Below are 21,013 nucleotides of genomic sequence, written 5' to 3'. Positions count from 1 at the left end.
AAAAGGGCTTATCTAAACAGAGTGGTGGAGAGCAACTGGCCAACTGTGCCGTCATCCAATCCTGAGCAGAAATGCCCACATTTCAGTGCAGGCAGTACCCCCATTTAGAACACACATTATTCTGAAATTGCATAACCACTGGAAAAAAAAAATAGAACCCAAAACCTTTTATGATGGTTGCTAAACCATCAGGTAACTATAGCAACCAGTGATCCCACTTTCTACATCAATCATCGTATTTGGAAATAGTTTGTGGCGCATCGTTTACAAACATTTACAATTTGTCTCCCTTGTTTCAGGTTTTTCAGGTTGGACACAGAACAGAAATGTTTAGTTTTCCTGATTTTATTTATTTTGCTCTTTTCACTGTTTTAAGGCTGGCAGCTTTGCCACTGCTGATATAAAGAAAACCCACAGAGTCTGCAGAGTACTGCTAATGTACAAAAGACTGCAAAACTGATATCCAGTATAAAGCTGCTGTTATGGCAAAAGCTACTGTCAGGTGGACAGAAAACTAATATAGGATAATGGCAAATGATGTTATACAGAATACATTTCATTAATGTACTCATCTGAATGATTTCTTTCACCTTAGTGTACATAATAAGTTTAACAGTCAATAAACAATGACATTGTCATTTGTCAAGTTGAAGTCAAATAAAAAGAGAATTGCATTCAGTATATACACACAGGATCATCATTATTGTGCTCAAACACAAAAATAAACATGATTTATTCATTCATTTAGTGGAGTGTCCACTAACGTAATTACAGCTAGTCTGGCTCCACTTTGTATTTGGCTTAATGTAACAAAACTCTGGGTTATCAGGGATAATAAAGAATAATTCAAATATCCAGAATCCTGATAATTCAAGCTCTCCACTTCCACAAGAGTGACCACACAAACGTACATTCAGTTCCTCAGGCAGCATATTCAATTTTATAATTTAAAGATATTATCTACTATAATCTATGCAGTTTTCTTGACGCATCATGGACATTATGGAACATTTATACAGTGGAAAAGTGAAAAGGATTGTATTTGCTCAGCTATTAAGCCATTATGTGTAAGAGTACTGTAATACATTACTGTGTCCAACATAGAGTATAGCATAGTAACAAAAAAAAAAAAAAAAAAAGGTATTTCCCATTTATTTTGGTCAAGTTGAGTATATGGTCATGTGCAAGGTACTTCAAAGTGAATCCACAATTTTCACGAAAGCATCATCAGGGATTTAGGGTTATGCAGGAATTACGTCCTGCCTTCTTTTGATGACGTCTGCAATAAAATACTAGGCACCGTAGTAACAGAAAGCTCCACCATCACCACCACGACAGAGAGAGAGAAACAGAAAAGTATTCTGTTGGACTCCAGTTCCTCGACTCATTTTATCTCCATGTACTTCCATAATGGAAAAAGTGGCTGAGTTTTATAGAATTGAGCCTCAGTTCTGAAGGTTAAGACAACAGACCTCCTGGAACCCACAATCCAATGGTCAGGCCAGAGGTCATTCTCTCTCTCTCTCTCTCTCTCTCTCTCTCTCAATATATACTGTTTGAATAGAAAGTTAAAGGTCACCGCTCTGGGGCTCCGGGTTGCGAGCCTCACGGCCAGAACTGCGGCCAAGCCGGGGGAAGCGAGATGATGCCTTTGATCGGCCCGTTTTACTCCCGATCTCACTGGCAGCAGGGGTATCCCTGTGGAAAAAACAAACAAAAACAAATGGTGGTCACAACTTTCAGCCTGTCACACTGGATAAACCACATTATGTACTGCGACAAACTTTACACCGGACACATCCACAATACACCTAATGGCTTAGCCTGTGCTCAAAATCCAGTTGTGTATTACTTCTCTTTTTATAATTGGAAACATTGAAGAAAGCTCTGTATTAAAATACAGAATAAATCTGTTAAGAGTTGGGTTAAATGTTTATTCAATATAAAGCTAGTAATAGAAAAAGTATGAAAGGATCATTCAATCATCCCATTTATGGTCAGGTCATTCTAGCATAGCAGGCCAAACGTGAACCATATAGACTAATTACAGTCACATCAACACTTATTTGTGAAAAGAACAATATAAAGGTTAAAACACAGCTGAATAAGCTACTGAGTATTAGAACCCCAAATCAGACAAAGTTGGAAGCAAATTTCATTGCAGACCGTATGAGCCCAGGATATTTCATGTTTTGTTTGATCAACTTCCTTTAATTTGTTAATATGCATCCATTCCTGCATTTCAGGCCTGCGACACATTCCCCAAAAAATTGGGACAGGAGCAATTTGGTGCTGGTAATGAGGTAAAATAATGTGATTTGAAACAGGTGATGTCAACAGGTGATTGTAATCATGATTTGGTACAAAATCAGCATCCAGGAAAGGCCGAATCTTTGAGGAACAAAGATGGGCCGAGGATCTCCAGCTTGCCAACATCTGTATGGAAAAAATTATTGAAATATTTAAAAACAATGTTCCTCAAAGAAAGACAGGAAGGGATTTGGATACTTCAACCTCTACAGTGCACGAGACGATAAAGGATTCAGGGAATATGGAGGAATTCTGGTGTATAAAGGACAAGGGCACAAGCCTAAGCTGAACACCCGTGATCTCTGATCCCTCAGACTGCACTGCAGCAAGAACAGTCATTCATCTATAGCTGATCATAACCACATGGGCTCAGGATTACTTTGGAAAACCTTTGTCAAGATCTACAATATAGAGTTACATCTACAAATGGCAGTTAAAATTTGACTGTGTAAAAAGGAAGCCTTGTGTTAACTGTGTCCAGAAGCGCCGTCGACTTCTCCGGGCTCGGAGGCATCTGGGATGGACTATTACATAGTGGAAATGTGTATTGTAGTCCGATGAATCAGTATTCCAGGTCTTTTTTGTAAGAAAGGGACACCATGTGCTCTAGACCAAAGAGAAAAGGCACCATCCAGACTGTTACCAGCAACAAGTCCAAAAGCCATGGTCTGTCATGGTATGGGGTTGTGTTGGTGCCCTTGGCAAAGGTAACTTACACTTCTGTGATGGTAGCATTAATGCAGAAAAGTACATTGAGATTTTGAAACATATGCTGCCTTCAAGACGACATCTTGTCCAGGGAGATTTCACCAAGACAATACAAAACTACATTCTGCACACATTACAAAGGTATGGCTGTGGAAGGAGAGGGTGTTCGTCCCCTCTGTCCCCAACAGAGGCATCCATGGCCTAAAGGTTAAAGAAGCAGCCTCGGGCCCAAAGAATCGCTGGTTTGATTCCATGGACTGGCAGGAAAATCCATGGCGTAACCCTCAAGCGTTCCGTATGCTCGTTTTACATCGCTCTGGATAAGTGTGTCTGCTAAATGCCTGTAACGTAATGGAGAATGCGTGGTGAATTTTGAAACGAAAAACATGGAAACAATGATCCCGGTACTGTTGCACAGCTTAAAACCTGCTTGCCGGAAGAGCGTGACAAATTAACACCTGAAATGCTTCGTCACTTGGCGTCTTCAGTCCCTAAACATCTTTGAAGTGTTGTGAGAAGGAATTGCAGCATTACAAAATGGTAAATGCTTTAACGTTCCAACGGTTTTGAAATGTGCTGCAAGAATCAAAATTGAAATGTGTTTATAAAGATATTTTTTGGGGGCTTTTTCACCTTTATTGGATAGGACAGTGTAGAGACAGGAAATGAGCGGGAGAGAGAGACAGGGAGGGATCGGGAAATGACCTCGGGTTGGAATCGAACCCGGGTCCCCGGATTTATGGTATGGCGCCTTATCCACCTGAGCCACGACGCCCCCGAAATGTGTTTATTTTGAAAAAATACACAATAAAATTCATGAGGTAAAACATCAAATAATGTACTGTTGTATTGTTTCGAGTGCAATACAGGTCAAACATTATTTACAAATCATTGTTTTCTGTTTCAATTTTAACATACCAACTCACTCTTTTTTTAATTTGGGGTTGTAGTTGCAGTGTGTCTACTGATTTTTACTTGTTGAGCAATAATTAAAAAAAAAAAAAAAAAAAGTACTTAACTAATTGCCTTCTCCATCGTTAAAGCTAAAACTGTTCCAGGACATCGCTGTTTGACAGTTTTATTTGTGCAGCAAAAAACATGTCAAACTGCACTTTAATTAACGGCTGTACACAAGTTACAAATTTGCAGCTTCAGAATACACAATGACAAAATTAAATAAATCAGTGATATAAATGTGCAAAATGGCATTATCTAATGAAGTTTAAAAGGCATGCTAGGGATCAGCTGGCAGCTCAACTCTAATAGTTGATGCTGGTACGGAAGCTCCTCACGTATTAATGATTGAGTACGCGATGACTACAGCAGCCTCTGGGAAAATTTTCTGCCACATTCAACTGTCTCAGTCGCATCTGAAAAGGAATCTGGATTGGCATCTTTGAGCCAGCATGTACCGCTGATCTGACTCTAAACTCGCTAGCACAGTGATGCTCAATCTGCATGTTTTAAAAACACAGTGTAGGTCGCAACAGATTTCATTATGCCACGGTGCAGAATTTTATTTCCATTTTATTAGCCTTAAAGAAGAAAAACAAAAATAACTGTGGGTGGAATTCTTTTAAGAGCAGGAGGGACCAGGTTTAAAAAACAGTCTCTCTCTCTCTCTCTCTCTCTCTCTCTCTCACACACACACCTCTCCACTTTCTGCAACGTGATACTGAAGTGTTAACAGTTCATTAAAGCAAAAGACCTTTCCCAGTAGTCTTGACTGTAGAATTGGCTTCATCTAGTCTGAGTCTGGATTTATTAGATGACTAGTCTAAGCAGGTTTGTAGTACTCGAGTCTGACTTGTGCCCCGATTTTACAGACACATGACTTGACCTGAGCACTGATGAATCGGACTTGGACTCGTACGTTAATTGTATTCGGACTTGTAAATTGGAGACGAGGACTTGGATTTTTTCTTTATTTTTTGTAACATGCCATAATAATTTGGCATATTTACAGTGGTGCTCGAGTTTGTGAACCCTTTAGAATTTTCTACATTTCTGCATAAATATGACCTAAATCATCATCAGATTTTCACACAAGTCCTAAAAGTAGATAAAGAGAACCCAGTTAAACAAATGAGACAAAAATATTATACTTGGTCATTTATTTATTGAGGAAAATGAGCCAATATTACATATCTGAGAGTGGCAAAAGTATGTGAACCTCTAGGATTAGCAGTTAATTTGAAGGTGAAATTAGAGTCAGGTGTTTGTCATCCCACTGATTGAAATCAGGTGTGAGTGGGCACCGTTTTGTTTAAAGAACAGGGATCTATCAAAGTCTGAGGACCTCAGAAAAAGCGTTGTTGATGCTCATCAGGCTGGAAAAGGTTACAAAACCATCTCTAAAGAGTTTGAACTCCACCAATCCACAGTCAGACAGATTGTGTACAAATGGAGGAAATTCAAGACCATTGTTACCCTCCCCAGGAGTGGTTGACCAACAAAGATCACTCCAAGAGCAAGGCGTGTAATAGTCGGCAAGGTCACAAAGGACCCCAGGGTAACTTCTAAGCAACTGAAGGCCTCTCTCACATTGGCTAATGTTAATGAGCCCACCATCAAGAGAACACTGAACAACAGTGGTGTGCATGGCAGAGTTGCAGGGAGAAAGCCACTGCTCTCCAAAAAGAACATCGCTGCTCATCTGCAGTTTGCTAAAGATGACGTGGACAAGCCAGAAGGCTATTGGAAAAATGTTTTGTGGACGGATGAGACCAAAATAGAACTTTTTGGTTTAAATGAGAAGCGTTATGTTTGGAGAAAGAATAACACTGCATTCCAGCATAAGAACCTCATCCCATCTGTGAAACATGGTGGTGGTAGTATCATGGTTTGGGCCTGTTTTGCTGCATCTGGGCCAGGACGGCTTGCCATCATTGATGGAACAATGAATTCTGAATTATACCAGCAAATTCTAAAAGGAAAATGTCAGGACATCTGTCCATGAACTGAATCTCAAGAGAAGGTGGGTCATGCAGCAAGACAACGACCCTAAGCACACAAGTCGTTCTACAAAGAATGGTTAAAGAAGAATAATGTTAATGTTTTGGAATGGCCAAGTCAAAGTCCTGACCTTAATCCAGTCGAAATGTTGTGGAAGGACCTGAAGCGAGCAGTTCATGTGAGGAAACCCACCAACATCCCAGAGTTGAAGCTGTTCTGTACGGAGAAATGGGCTAAAATTCCTCCAAGCCGGTGTGCAGGACTGATCAACAGTTACCGCAAATGTTTAGTTGCAGTTATTGCTGCACAAGGGGGTCACACCAGATACTGAAAGCAAAGGTTCACATACTTTTGCCACTCACAGATATATGTAATATTGGATCATTTTCCTCAATAAATAAATGACCAAGTATAATATTTTTGTCTCATTTGTTTAACTGGATTCTCTTTATCTACTTTTAAGACTTGTGGGAAAATCTGATGATGTTTTTGGTCATATTTATGCAGAAAAATAGAAAATTCTAAAGGGTTCACAAACTTTCAAGCACCACTGTATATCTACATTATTTTTTGTACGAATTTTGTGCAAGAGTGTCACACCTGTGCGTGCATCAAATAGACCCTTGGGCACGCTCTGGACAGCGCGCGCACCAAGCGGACTCTTGCGTGCGTGCCATAAACGGTTTCACATAAAAGGCAGCAAAAGCCACCGTCAAATGGTGCGGTTGAAATCTTGTTCTCGGACTCGACTTGAAATTTTCTTTCATGACTTGGACTTGAACACTGGAGACTTGAGACTGGACTCGGACTCGACAACACTGAGTCTAAGCACGACTTCTGCTTATACGGGGCGTCCCAAAAGTCTGGATCTATAGGCAATTATATATTTAAATACAGATATTACAATAAATGCTCAAATTGATGGTGTTGGACTTCACGGCACTTGTGTATATCGCTGAATACAAGAACGTTGACCATTTCTTAATGTATCAGAGCTGATGTTACATCAAATAAGTAATAAAGGCAAAGAAGTAATTGTGTTTTGATCCAGACTTTTGGGACACCCTGTGTATCTGCTGCACAAATAAAACTGTCGAAAAACAGTGATGGCCGAGAAGAGTTAGTTTTAATGATGGAAAAGACGACTAGTCAACTGCTTTTTCGAATTACTGCTCAACAAGTAAAAATTAGTAGGCACACAAAATACAACCCCCATTCAAGGTAAATGGTGGCTACTTTGAAGAATTGAAAACATGAAACTTTTTTTTTTTTAAACGTTTTTGTTTACCACATAATTCTATACATGTTCCATATGTTAGTTCATATCTTCAGTATTATTCTATAAGGCCACACCAATTCGATTAGTTGGTTCTCGGAATCGCCGCTTGAAGAAACTGCAAAATGAAAAAAAAACCAAAATCGACTGCAGGTTGAGGTCACGTGACGTCAAAAACCAATCAAATCGCCCCTTTCACTTTAGATAAAGACTTGTGGAAGAAACATGGCTGTGGAGGGGAATCCTGCAAAGCCTGTTTGTGATTTGTTAGGATATTCGGCGAACAGAAGCGTAAAATCTTTGACAGGTGTGTCGAAATTCAAGAGGGGGAAAACTTTGCACAGTTGCACTCGAGATGCGTGAGCTTGTTACCCTGCGATGTGCCAACTTGGACAACAACTCTGTGGAGGTGGGTTTGATTTATACATTTCATTGATTGATGTGAGGGGCAAACAAAAAATCATTCGAAGTATTTAGCCATCAGAAGTAGCCTACTCCTGGTCAAATCTTTGTTTCTGTGCATTGTAGATGTTCAATTGACTGTAATACAATTGTTTATTTAGCCCAGCGTTTCTCAACTTTTTTTCAGTCACGGCACTCTTCAGAAGTATGTAAATTCTCAAGGCACCCCCGTATAAAATATACACAGTCACGCTGACCATACGCTGACCCCGGCAGTGACGTTGTGACATGGGAAAGGGGGCTGTGAGACAAATTTTGATGATGCATGAGGCGGCGATGATCTGCATTAGTGTAACTATCGTTTTTTTTGGAATTTTAATTAATTTTATTTATTTCAATGTTAGAATATATAATTTTTTTGACGGCACCCCTAACGAAGCCAGACGGCACCCCAGGGTGCCATGGCACCCTGGTTGAGAAAGGCTGATTCAGCCCGTTTACTGGTTTGCCTGATAAAAGACGTGCAGCCAGAGCTAGCCCTTAATGCATATGGGTGGAAATAAGCCATTAAAAGAGCCATATGAAATGTGCAACAATAACGTATTTTTGTTTTATTTCTCTATTACGAAAGCCCTCCATTTCCACCACTAATTTTACCATCAGACCATTTTTTTAAATTTTATTTTTATTTCACGCGCTCGCGTCATATTTTTCCAGAAAAAATCCGAGAACCAACTAATTAAATTGGTGTGGCCTAATGTAGAAAATACAAAATACAGAAAAACCTATGAATGAGTAGATGTGTACAAACTTTTGAATGGTATTTGTACATGTTTATCATTTTTAATTTAAGAGTGTTCTGAGGTCAGCTTCAGTTAGAGAGACACCTGCTTCAGCATGCAAAGCAATACGTTTGGCTCAGGGGGAAAAAAATAAAAAAATAAAATGCTGTAATGTTTTTGTTTGTTTTCCAAAATTGCAGACCATCCAAAAACCCTCCACCAGATTGAAATGATTACGTATCCCCATCAAAATATGGACATTTGATCCTCACAAAGGACTAAAAATCTGTAGATGCCAAAAAAAATGTGCTATACAGTTCGAGAGCTTCAGCACTATCGAACCCACTGGCTGCCATGACAACCGCACTACTCATGAACCGAGAGCTATTGACCACCTCAGAAAATCATACTCCCTTTGTGTGTGTGTGCGCTAAGACAAGGCAGGAGATCGTAAACAAAGGCTGAGCTATGATGTCAGGAACAATAGAAATCCATTTGAGCTTTGAGAGTGTGAAGCTCAGAGACAGGTGCACACTGCTATATGGCTATTCTTTCTAAATACACCGGCACACTCTTCTGCAGTCAGATGAGCACAGCTGAGAGAGTGAGGGAGAGAGAAGGAAAGGGGGAGCGAGAGAGAAAGAGAGAGAGCGCGAGAGTACACTGCTGAGCAGCTTTCAATCAAGTCTGAACAGCAGGGAGAAGTTAGCTGCAGGTAAGTGAGGTGCTGCCTTCTTTCACACATACACTTCAATCTATGCATCCATCCAAGCATTCTCATACGCACACGTACACACTCCCTCACACACAGTCTCTCTTCTCACATCCACATACACCATTCAATCTGTCCCCACAGAGATTGGCTCAGCTAAATAGCAGCTCCTCGCTGAGCCATTACATAACCCTTCAGGACAGAGCTCCAGCTCATCCTTTTCCCACAAAGCTGCTTTGTCTGAATTTGTACACTGGAGACATTTTAAAAGAGAAATCAAGAGAAAAAAAAAAAATGTCCTCTAGCAACTGATTCCATTTGAGCAGATGGAAGGAACAGAACAGTAATGGTCTAAACCAGTATCTAGTTTCCTAGAGTTTAACCCTTTGTGCTACTCAGCTTCCAAAGAAAGCACGTGATATGCACGTGATATGCAAAACTGAAAGAAAACAAATACCTCCACAGTTCAGCGCAAAAGAGTACAGTCAAGTGTGTGTGTGTGTGTGTGTGTGTCGGATTTCACATCTCTTTCCATCGGGATATATGGAAGGTTCGTGTGTGCGGTCGGTTAAAAATATCAAAGGTTGAAATCTGACTGAATTTGAAGGTTTGATTCACATCGATCAAATCAATCACTGACGAACAAAACACAATGGGAGTTTCTCTCAATCTGGTAAACACCGACTCTCCTTGTGCTACTTTGAAGTTCACTCCTTCCAACAGTTTCTGCTGTTTTGTCTTGCCTACCTTTTACCTGGTGCTTGGTTGGACTTTTATTTTATAATCCTCTCTACATTTGTGCCTCTCTATCCTGCCCTCTCATTTCATCCTCTCCCTCGTCCACTCTATTTGTACCATCACACAAAAACATTGACTTTTTTTTTTAGTTTACACTTTCCAATAAGGAGATTTCGAAGGGAAAAAAGGGAAAAGTAATGACCGAGACGAAACTGTCTTTTTTCCATCATCCATTGGAACCGTTTTCCTCCCTGCCTTAATATGTGGTGTCTCTGTCCTGCCTCTCTCTGTCATGATGCAATACTACAAGTCAACTGTTTTTTCAACATTCTCAAATAGGCGAGTTAAACAATGAGACATTTACCCCATTACAGCCTTATCCAGAGTACCTGAATTCCATTCATCTCGTTTATAACACGAGTGGTTGAGGGTTAGGGGTCTTGCTCAGCAGTGTTGGGATTTGAATTCAGGAGTCCATAGTCTTAACCAGTGAGCTATTGCTGCCCCACAACCGCTACCACACACCTTCCAAACAGCTAGACTACAACTTTATATGACTACTACCTCTTGTTTTGACGACTTGTTCATTTTCGCACCTGGCCAAAACACCACTTTCAGTTTGAAAGGTAAAGTTAATGCACACAGCTGACTAAATGAAGATCATGTGAGCCAACCTCAGTTTTTCTAGTTTCCTCCGATTCCTGGCTCCCACCTTCATACACGACATCCTGTTTTATTCTATCCACATTCACTGGATATGAGCAAATCGCACGCTCTGATGGCTACTCTACTACTTCTATCAGCTCATATACCGTGAGTCGAGAAAAACAAAACGGCAGCACGTGTTGCTGAACCAACAGAGGACAAAATAAAAACTACTTGAAAACAAAACCCCAAAAAAGACAAAGCGCAAAAAACACAAACAAAACCAAAGTATTTGATAGTAATAACATCTTTTTGTATTTTCAAGAATTATGATTGCACTTTTTCAAAAATTGCTACTGTCATTTCACTGGTTTGTTTACATTCTAAGTGGAAACGATTTTGTCGGACGTTTTGTATAAAAAATTTTTTTATTGATCAAATTTACAAAAAAATAAAAATGCACTCTTTCTCAAAATCCAGTGAATGTGGATATAATAAAACCGCTATTCCATTCATTCAATCTCGTCGTACATGGCTTACAGCCAACTCGGTGCTATGCTACGCTTCGATTTCATAGAATAACTTACAGTAAATATACAAAAAAAAAAAAAGGACGTTATTGGACCCTATTGGCTCCTACAGTGCATGGTGAGCTAGGAGACTGACATGTGTCTCTTGGTGTAGGTGATAACCTGATGCAATGCTATACCATTAGAAAAGACATCAGTCAACAGTTATTCTTTAACTTTAAAGATAAAGAACAATCCCAATGTTTACAGGCTAGCTTACACTGAAGATACCCTGGTCACCAAATCCATGTAATATCATAGCATCCACTAGCAGCGTTAAAAAAAAAAAAAAACACTCTTCTGCAGCATGTATCAAGCACCAAGGAGTCACAGGCGTGGGCAAAAATTCTGGAAAGCTTTGGTTTGGTTCAAACCAAGCAACTACAAAATGGAGGGGAAGAGGCTGAAATCGGTTTGCGGATTGTTTACTGCCTTTTTTTCTAAAATCAGATTACACACGTACAAAGATTCCAAAATTAAGGCAATTGAACAGAGTGAGAGAAAGATTTGTGACCAGGCTCTATAATCACTGACAATCCAGGCGTGACACAAATATGATTGCGTAAAACAGGATGTCACTTACTCTTTATGAAGGCGGGAGCCAGGAATGGAAGGAAACTATAGAAAGTCATTATACGTTTTTCACTGAGCAGAAGGGGCCTACGACATCAGAGCCAGTAGCTGTACCAGCTAGATTCTGCTAACCATCAATGTGCAATTAAAATAAACAGCAAGTGGATAAGAGAGCTGCTACTCATAATCATATACATTGCACTGCACAAGCTGAATTGTTTCTTTGATGAATCTCTCACACACACACACATTAAAATGCTAGGCAAGCAAGGTACAATCTGACAAGCGCTAAAATATAAAAGCACGATGCATAATGTCTTTTAATACAACATTAATAGTCTAGATGTGTAAGGGTCTGATTGTGCAAGTGGGGGGGGGGGGGGGGGGGGGGGGGTAAAAATTGTTCCCTATTCAGATCTAGCTCCAGATAACATAGTACTGGGAAAAGAGGATACATGGGAGATGGATACAGCCCAGTTACACAACCTACTACTCTTTTCTTGGTGGTGACATTTCTGAACTTGTGCATCAAGTCTAAATGTCTTCCATTTTAGAATGTCTCAGTCATCTTTTGTTCCCTAAAAAAAAAAAAAAAAAAAAAAAGACCGACAACAACCCTCTCATCTAATCCCCCCGCCACACTAAACCACATGGCTCACGGGGGGAGGGATGCCAGGATATCTTTCTCTCTCTCTCACACACACCTTGTCTCAGTCAGTATACACAATTGTGCGAGCAACCCTTGCATTACGGACAACTCTCATGACTATACCGCTGCCAAGAGGAGAGTGCTGTGCAGATTTATTAAAAACAGGTCATTTCAACAGCAGCATTAGAGCAGTAACTTTTGAAGTATAGGCAGGAAATATGGCTAAAATACATCTTGAAGCCACTTTTAGGATACGTTATCCACATCTATATATCTCAATTTATATTTTATAGTGTAATTAAAAAATATATATATATAGTGTGTGTGTGTGTGAATGAGAGAGGGGTTTAAAATATAATGCCAGAAATTACAGCTGTTTCACATTTGGGGGACATAGTAAAGATTCAAATATCAGTAAATACAGATGTGAGACAAAATATAGGAGAAAAATGCTCTCTCTCTCTGGTGGGTGTGGGAGGGGGTGAGATGGAAAATAGCAAAAAATAAATGCCTGTCGCAGACCTGACAACCTTTGCACATTTTGCGTAGGAGGTCTGCGTTTTAACTAAGGAGCATGCTGTGCGACGGCAGCGTCTCATGCAGCCCGTTTATTGCTCCTCACCTCAGCGCTGGTGCTGAATAGACAGCTCCCCTTCAGCTCGGATGTTTCGGAGAGCAGAGCGGCGCGTGGCCGTGGGGCGGAGCCGTGTAATCAGTCCCAGCTGAAGCCAGTTAAGCGGCGTCTCTCTTTACCCTCCTACAAAACCCAGGAGAGCATAAGACGTCGCCAAACCCCTCTCAGGTTAGTTGAGTTTTGGCACAGCCACACAGCTCACAAGTCTCTCTCTTCCTCTCTTCTCAGGTCACGAAGTGGACGACAAAAGCCAAGATGACAGCAACGCTTGAGCACTGCTGAGAGCATTGCAGGATTTCCTACCCCTTCAGCCAGGAACTCAAGAACCTCAGGGCACCTGCCCAGCCCTCTCTGCAGCCTTCCTGTTGGCTGACTAACACCTCCAAAGACAACATGGCAAGCCTGCCTCACCTTCACAGCTTCTCCCCCTTAGACCTTTCTAAAAAAAAAAAAAAAAAAAGGGGGCACTTTTCTTTCAGAGTCTCCGGGTCAGTGTTCGTGTTCTGCCTCGCCAAGCGTCTCGCTACAGCTGCTTGAAGGAAGAGTCACCGCAAATCAATACAAAGTTATTCTGACTGATCACCTTGAACTTATGATGAATTCTATCCTGATGGGAACGAGCTCTTCCAGGATGTCCCCACACACAAGGCATGAAGGTCACTGCATACTTTGAGTATAAAAACGATGCAAATCACATGCTACAGCCTTCAAAGTCTCCAGATCTCAAACCAGTTGGACCGCTACGGATGTTACGAAGACACTATGTTGTTTTGTCCTTTAAATTGCTTAAATCCAGCTAATCTAATAAGAATACATCATTTAAATACCGTAATAAACAATGCCTTTTCTAATTAGACATTTATAACACTGCCTTAAAATACAGCTGAAAGAAATGTTTATGCTTCATAGCGTATTACTAGCAATGAATCATATTCCAGACAAAGCTGTGACCCAATTTTAATGCAAACACCCCCACCCCTACCCCCGATCCCCCAGTAAAAAAAAAAAACCTCCCATAATTTTCAACCCTCACCTCCTTCACATCCCAGCTGGACCCATCAACGCCTCATTTGGCTCAACACACAAATTACATCAAGCTGAAAGCCATTAAATTAGCTCATCATTTTCAAAGCTGTGCCAAGGATTCCCGTTGAATTCATCCTGATCATTTTGATGAGAGGGAGGAACATTTTTTCATTAATCTCCTGTTTGTAATTGGAGCTGGCTGAGACTCAGTGGACTGACAGTAATTCAGTGATATGCAGCGTGAGAAAAAATGGTGAAGCTGATAGATGGATGAGCCAAGTGTTGGCTCTAAAACAGCATGGAGAATTAGCAAGTGTAATTGGGGAAACAACGGATCCTGAATATCAGATCTATCCATGTACAGAATGATGGATGATAAAAAGTGAAACACAAATATAAAATTATATTGAAATATTATAGAATAAACAAAATCTGGCCATGTGCACATATACAGTCCCCACTGAAAGTGTTGGAACAGCAAGGCCAATTCTAGAGTTTTTGCTATACACTGAAGACATATAGGTATGGGTTAAGATCAAAAGAGGATTATGAGAAGACAGATCAGAATTTAAGCTTTCGTTTCGTGATAGTTACATCGAGATGTGTTAAACAACTTGGAAAATAACACCTTTGGTGGCAGACCATCCAATTTTTAGGATAATTCTACACGCAAAGTGCAGGATACAGATATTTACTATAGAGACAAGTGTTTTACTGGGAAATACGCCACTCATTTTTCATACGGATACGAACCACATCCGGGACATCGAGTAACATTTTTTCAAGATCCTCACTCATGAGGAAATCGATGAATTGTTTTGAATAACTTGTGTGGGTTTTGTTTGTGAACGTATCTATATAATAAGAAGAAAATCACACGTTGGCTTGAAGATATGAAGTTTATCTTCTGGTGTTGAGAAACTCATTTTTCATACGAAATACATCCTGAACTCGAGTGACAGATTTTCCCAATACCTTCACTCCCAGTGTTTTCCCACTGGCTTGATGTGTATTGACAAAAATGTTAATTCTTTTGATTAACTTGTGTTTTTTTTTTTTGGTGGATGTCCCCATACAATATAAAGAACATTACACGGTGACATGAAGATATGAAGTTTATCTTCTTGTGCTGAAAAATATTTCACTCGTGAAATATACATTCACCACTCGAAGATAAACTTCATATCTTCACGCCACCATGTAATATCCTCTAGACACTATACATACATAAAGTAAATGTCTTAAAGTAAAATAAACAACATTTGGTTGCATATCACTTGCGGCGGCATGGTGGTTTAATGGTTAGTGCTGTCTCCTCAGAGCAATGTGGTTCTGGGTTTGAGCCCAGTGGCCGATGGGGGCCTTTCTATGTGGAGTTTGCATGTTCTCCCCGTGTCTGCGTGGGTTTCCTCCGGGTGCTCCGGTTTCCCCCCACAGTCCAAAGACATGCAGTTCGGTTAACTGGCTACCCTAAGTAGCCTGTGTGTGAGAATGGTTAAGAGGAGAAAGCCTCTAAAATAAGATGATGCCTTCCTGTAGAAGGCAACAGGAATTGCAATTGTCCCTAGAAACTCTGATGAAAGTCAGAGCGGCCACATCACTGTAATGACCTGCCAGAGAGAGAGAGAGAGAGATCCCTTGCTTGCAATAACTGCATTAAACCAGCGAACCACTGACATCACCAAACTGTTGTATTCTTCTTTTGTGATGCTTTTCCAAAAGCTCTCTCTTCAGGTCATGAAATACTGCTCAACTGGGTTAATCTCTGGTGATTGACTTGGCCAGCCTTCCACTTTTTTCCTCTGTTTAAGTCCTTTGTTGTGTTAGCAGTGTGTTTTGGGTCATTGTCTTGATGCATGACGACGTTCCTTCCATTTAGATCGGATGCATTTCTCTGTAAATTGGCAAACAATGTTTCTTAGATTTCTGCTGCTACCATCATGAGTTACATCATCAATAAAGATTAGTGAGCCCATTCCAGAAGCAGCCATGCAAGCCCACCTCCACTGTACTTGACTGATGAGCTTATATGTTTTGGCTCATGAGCACATCCTTTCTTTCTCCACACTTTGTCCTTTCCATCACTTTGGCAGAGGTTAATCTTGTCTGCAGAACTTGTGTCTTTGCAAATTACAATCTGGCCTTCCAATTCATACTGCTGATGAGTGGTTTATATCTTGTGGTATGGCCTCTAATTATTCTCTTGAAATCATCTTAGAATGGTGGATTTTGATACCTTCACCCCTGTCCTGTGAAGATTGTTGGTGAGGTCAGTGACTCTTGTTTTTGGGTTTTTCTTCACAGCGGTCACAATGTTCGTCATCAACCACTACTTTTTTCCCTGGCCAACCTGTTCCATATCTGATTGTTAGTACACTAGTGGTTTCTTTCTTTATCAAAACATTAAAAATTGCTGTAACGGTTGTGCCCAATGCTTGTGCAATGGCGCCGGCTGATTTTCCCTCTTTTCTCAGATTCAAAATGGCTTGCTTTCCTCCCAAAGACAGCTCTCTTGACTTGGTATTGGTTTATCCTTTGGAACAACAAATGCAGCATTTCACAGGAAAAACCCCAGGGAACAAACCAAGAGCAGATATTCAGCACTATTGATTGTTTAAACAGTCAGTCAATCTAAACACGGTACACCTGGGTCTCAAGAAACACCAGTCATGCCCCTTTTCCACCTAAGCAGTTCCAGGGCTGGTTCGGGGCCAGTGCTTAGTTTGGAACTGGGTTTTCTGTTTCCACTGACAAAGAACTGGCTCTGGGGCCAGAAAAACCGGTTCCAGGCTAGCACCAACTCTCTGCTGGGCCAGAGGAAAGAACCGCTTACGTCAGCGGGGGGGCGGAGTTGTTAAGACCAACAACAATAACAAGACCGTGAAAGGTCGCCATTTTTAAGCGACGAGAAGCAGCAGCTGTACAAACGCAAAGTCATCCATTATTATGATTGTTGTTGCTGCTTCTTCTGTGTTGTTTTTGCTTCGATATTCGAGCCAAGGTTTATGCAAACGTAGCGACGTAACTGACGTATACAGCGACGTAATGACGTATACGACGACGTAACGACGTGTCTTCTCTTAGCACCGCGAGCGATGGAAAAGCAAGCTGGTTCTCAGCTGGCTCGCAAGTTGAACGAGTTGTGAACCAGCACCAGCTCCGAACCAGCCCTGGAACTGATTTGGTGGAAAAGGGGTACAAGTCATGTGTTCCAATATTTTTGATAACAGAGGGTTGGGGGGGTTTGCTCCAAGCAAAAGCTGTCACATTCCAAGTTGTTTAAAAAAAATCTCAATGTAAATATCAGGAAATGAAAGCTGAAATACTGATCCATCATTTTAATGTTTTTAGTCTTAAACCCAAATATCTTCAGTGTGTAGCAAAAAACTAAAGAATTGGCCATGCCATTCCAAGACTTTCAGAAGGGTGCGTGTGCGCGTGCGCACACTCACTGGCAGAAAGGCAGCAGCTGCAGAAGTGTTTCCTTGGTAGGGCAGGCAGTGAACTCGGGCAGTGTCTGGATGAGTTTGTTCATCACCATGCGCAGGTAACACTGCAAGTGCTTCCTTCTTTCCTCCACAAACTTGGCATCCTGCGTAATATCACACACACACACACACACACACACACACACACACACACACACACACAAAGTTTCCTTTGAGTATTAAATGTATCATCACCTCAAATTAAATTGATACAAGTGGAGAGGGACACAGACAATGAAAATGAACTAATTAGAGAGCAGAAAAGAGAAACTATGGCAGTGAGCTTATAAATATATCCTAATAACGCATCAGTGACTTAACGTGAACGGTCTACAAAGCTGAATTTGATGGTAAGTAGGTAGGCAAGACAGATTCTCATCCTTGTCATAGTCATGTTTATCAATAATGCCTCTGGAGACCCAGGTGAATAATCCTGTTTCTCATCAGGAAATGACCACCCCACCCAACTAATAACCACATGTACATGTGCGTCTCTCTCTCTCTCTCACTCACACACACACACACCTGCAGCTCTTTCTCCAGGAAGCAGTTTCTCCATGAAGGTTGTGATTGCCTAATGCTTTAAGAGCCACCATCATTCACAACCCCAACACTTCCAGCCCATCATGCACGCATAGCCAAAACCATCCCACACCCCCATTTAAAATCATGTTTCAGGCACTTATTACTGAAAAATGATATCTTCTGTTCAAAACAACCGATGATGAAGCAATCTGCATTTCCCACGTAATGATGAGCACTATTGTGTTGTGTTCTGGGTTTTCCATTAAGCGAAGAACCTGGGCCATGTTCACAACAGAGTGAAGCGACATCATTTTAAACATTTCTTGTCGAAACAAGGAAAGATTTCCAGAACGGGAACCCTTGAGAGATTTCTCTGTGGATAGAAACCGTGTACTTAAAAGCATGTGTTTAAAAACATTTCGGGGGGTGGGGGACAAACCGAAGCAAACATGGCTTCACGGCAGAAAACTGCACTGCTTTACTGAAGGTGGATTTAATAACTGGAATTATCAGATGGATCAACAAGTGACGCACAGCCCTCTCCATCTGTAAACACAAGTATTAGCTTATTTACACAAACAGCAAGCCAAAAAAAGACCAACAAAATGCTCTGCGACCTCTAACGCCTAGCACTACATCTCTGAAAACATTTTCACAGCATCCTGTCTTTGGGTTAGTTGTATTTTCCTTTCACAAATGCCAGGCTTTTCTCCAGCCTACTCAAAGCACACATGTTGCATCCCAGACTAGAGTTTTTTTTTTTTTAAACACAACATATAGAAATTATCAGAAATAGGAGCTGGATCATCTGCCTGGAATTTTGCTAAAGCATCTGCCATTTAACTGCCTATTTTCTGGCATTCGGATTGCTTCAGTCAGCTTATAGCATACAAACCCTGTCACTGGGAAGAATATTTACTGAGACATGGATAAAAGCACAGACTGAAAAGGGAAGAAAGAGTGAAAATGTGTTCGTCATGGTTTATGAGAGACGGAGAAGAAACTGGGCCAAGTTTATACTGACAATGAGAAGGTACATAGTGTTTAATCAAAGTTCTTTTCGTGTTTGTAAACTGAGGTCAGACGCACTTCAGGCAGAACACTTTACTTCATGGTACAGCACAAAAGAAACAAGCAAAGAGCTTCGCACACATGAGCAAATTTGTTAATTGCATTCTGATGCAAGATGTGCAATAACAGTGTAATCATTAAAAATGGATGAAAATAATAAAAGCTATAAAAAAAGTAATGAAGACATTATTAGGTGGTCACATCGCCAGCTTACAAAAAGCTGGAAGTGGAAGTTTTACAGTACGGCTCCTCTGTGCATGGAGAAGGTCGTCATACATTATATACTGATAAATGAAGTAGTTCTTGTACAATGTGCCAAGCATGTTAAAAACAAAATTACATTGCATGGCATTTAGCAGACACTCTTATCCAGAGCGACGTACAACGAGTGCAGAACTCATCTGTGAAGATACTCAGTCATCCAGGTACATAGTAATCTGTGGTTGGTAGGAGAGAGCAACTGGACTTGCTTGAAAAGTCTTGACGTTTCGCCTCTCGTCCGAAAGGCATCCTCAGTTCTGTCTGTCTAATAGGGAGTATCAAGTATATTGATACTCCCTATTAGACAGACAGAACTGATACTTGATACTCCCTATTAGACAGACAGAACTGAGGATGCCTTTCGGACGAGAGGCGATACGTCTTCAAGACTTTTCAAGCAAGTCCAGTTGCTCTCTTCTACCAACCACAGATTACTATGTACCTGGATGACTGAGTATCTTCACAGATATGTTTCTACGCACTTTGGGATGAGTTCCCTTCGCTGGTGCGGGAGTATGAGAGGACTTCCAGAAAACTGGCAGACATCTTAGCCAGAAAGGATCGTTCATTTTTGTCAACCTGGAACGACCATCACTGAACAGAGGTGGGTGTCTAAGACATCTTTTATCAGCCACCTACAATGCAGCCATCAGCATTCTGATTCGGATTCTATGATGATCCATGAGAGGATAAATACTGGATAATCCCTATTAGGCAGGCAGAACTGAGGATGCCTTTCGGACGAGAGGTGAAACGTCTTCAAGACTTTTCAAGCAAGTCCAGTTGCTCTCTTCTACCAACCACAGAGTGCAGAACTTTTAGACGAGAAAGTGCTAGTGCCAACAATATTGTGCCAGCAGGGGCGTGGTCAAGCGGGTTTGTGAATGGAGAGCGAGACCAGGGAAGGTGAGCGGCACAGTGAAAGCACCTGTTGTTAAATTAATGTGCTGTCGTGTGCACGCAGTGAGAAGGAGATAAAAGGGGAGAGCAGCAGAGTGTGGGGTCCCTTCCCCTAACTGACGTCTGTGCTGTGGCACAGACTGCATTTGCGTAACTGCTGAAAAGCGCGTTTTGGTTGATTTTGTGACTTGGAAATAAAACGAACGTGACCGTAATACCGCCTGCCTGTCCTGGTGTCCACTGCATTAGGGGAAATCCTTACAAATACCGAGTATAATATTCTGTTGAAATACCAAAACTCAAACAGCCAAGGAAACAAACCAACTATATAGAGAACTCAGACGACTAACCCCAGTCAAGACAGTGCACAGCCTGGGTTGGTCTAGACCGAAACGCAGTTAAACAATAGACAGGGAAGAAGAGGAGAGGTGCTGCCTGAAGAGGCGAGTCTTCAATCTGCGCTTGAAGGTGGTCAGGGAGTTGGCAGTTCTGACCTCAAAAGGAAGGTCATTCTACCAACGGGCTGGGCAGGAACAGAGAGGAGAGGAGAGGAGGAGGGGCCAGGCGACCAGTCATAGCAGAATAATATATGGAAATAATAGTGCTGTCAAGCGATTAAAATATTTAATCGCGATTAATGTCGCGACTGTCATAGTTAACTCGCGATTAATCGCACATTTTTGTCACATGAAAAACCATTGTAATTCTCTTATCAGCATAAAAAAAGTGAATGGGCTTGCTTTGTACCAATGTTGTTTTTTTTATTGCAGAGCATAACACGTCTTGTCA

At 41.1% G+C, this 21,013-nt stretch overlaps 1 protein-coding gene across 1 annotated transcript in view; it reads right to left on the bottom strand.

The window, feature by feature from the left end:
* Positions 1-329: 329 nt before the first annotated feature.
* Positions 330-21,013, bottom strand: part of snx29 (sorting nexin 29) — a 239,266-nt gene continuing 218,582 nt past the window's right edge. Inside the window, 2 exon segments of the mRNA XM_060939684.1 lie at positions 330-1,698; positions 17,432-17,571. Coding sequence (XP_060795667.1) covers positions 1,569-1,698; positions 17,432-17,571 — 270 coding nt within the window. The 3' untranslated portion in view covers positions 330-1,568.

The sequence above is a fragment of the Neoarius graeffei genome, chromosome 14 (assembly GCF_027579695.1).
Source record: "Neoarius graeffei isolate fNeoGra1 chromosome 14, fNeoGra1.pri, whole genome shotgun sequence".
NCBI classification, from domain to species: Eukaryota; Metazoa; Chordata; class Actinopteri; order Siluriformes; family Ariidae; genus Neoarius; species Neoarius graeffei.
Note: the sequence above shows the minus strand (reverse complement) of the source record. Positions and strands in the feature narration are given on the sequence as shown.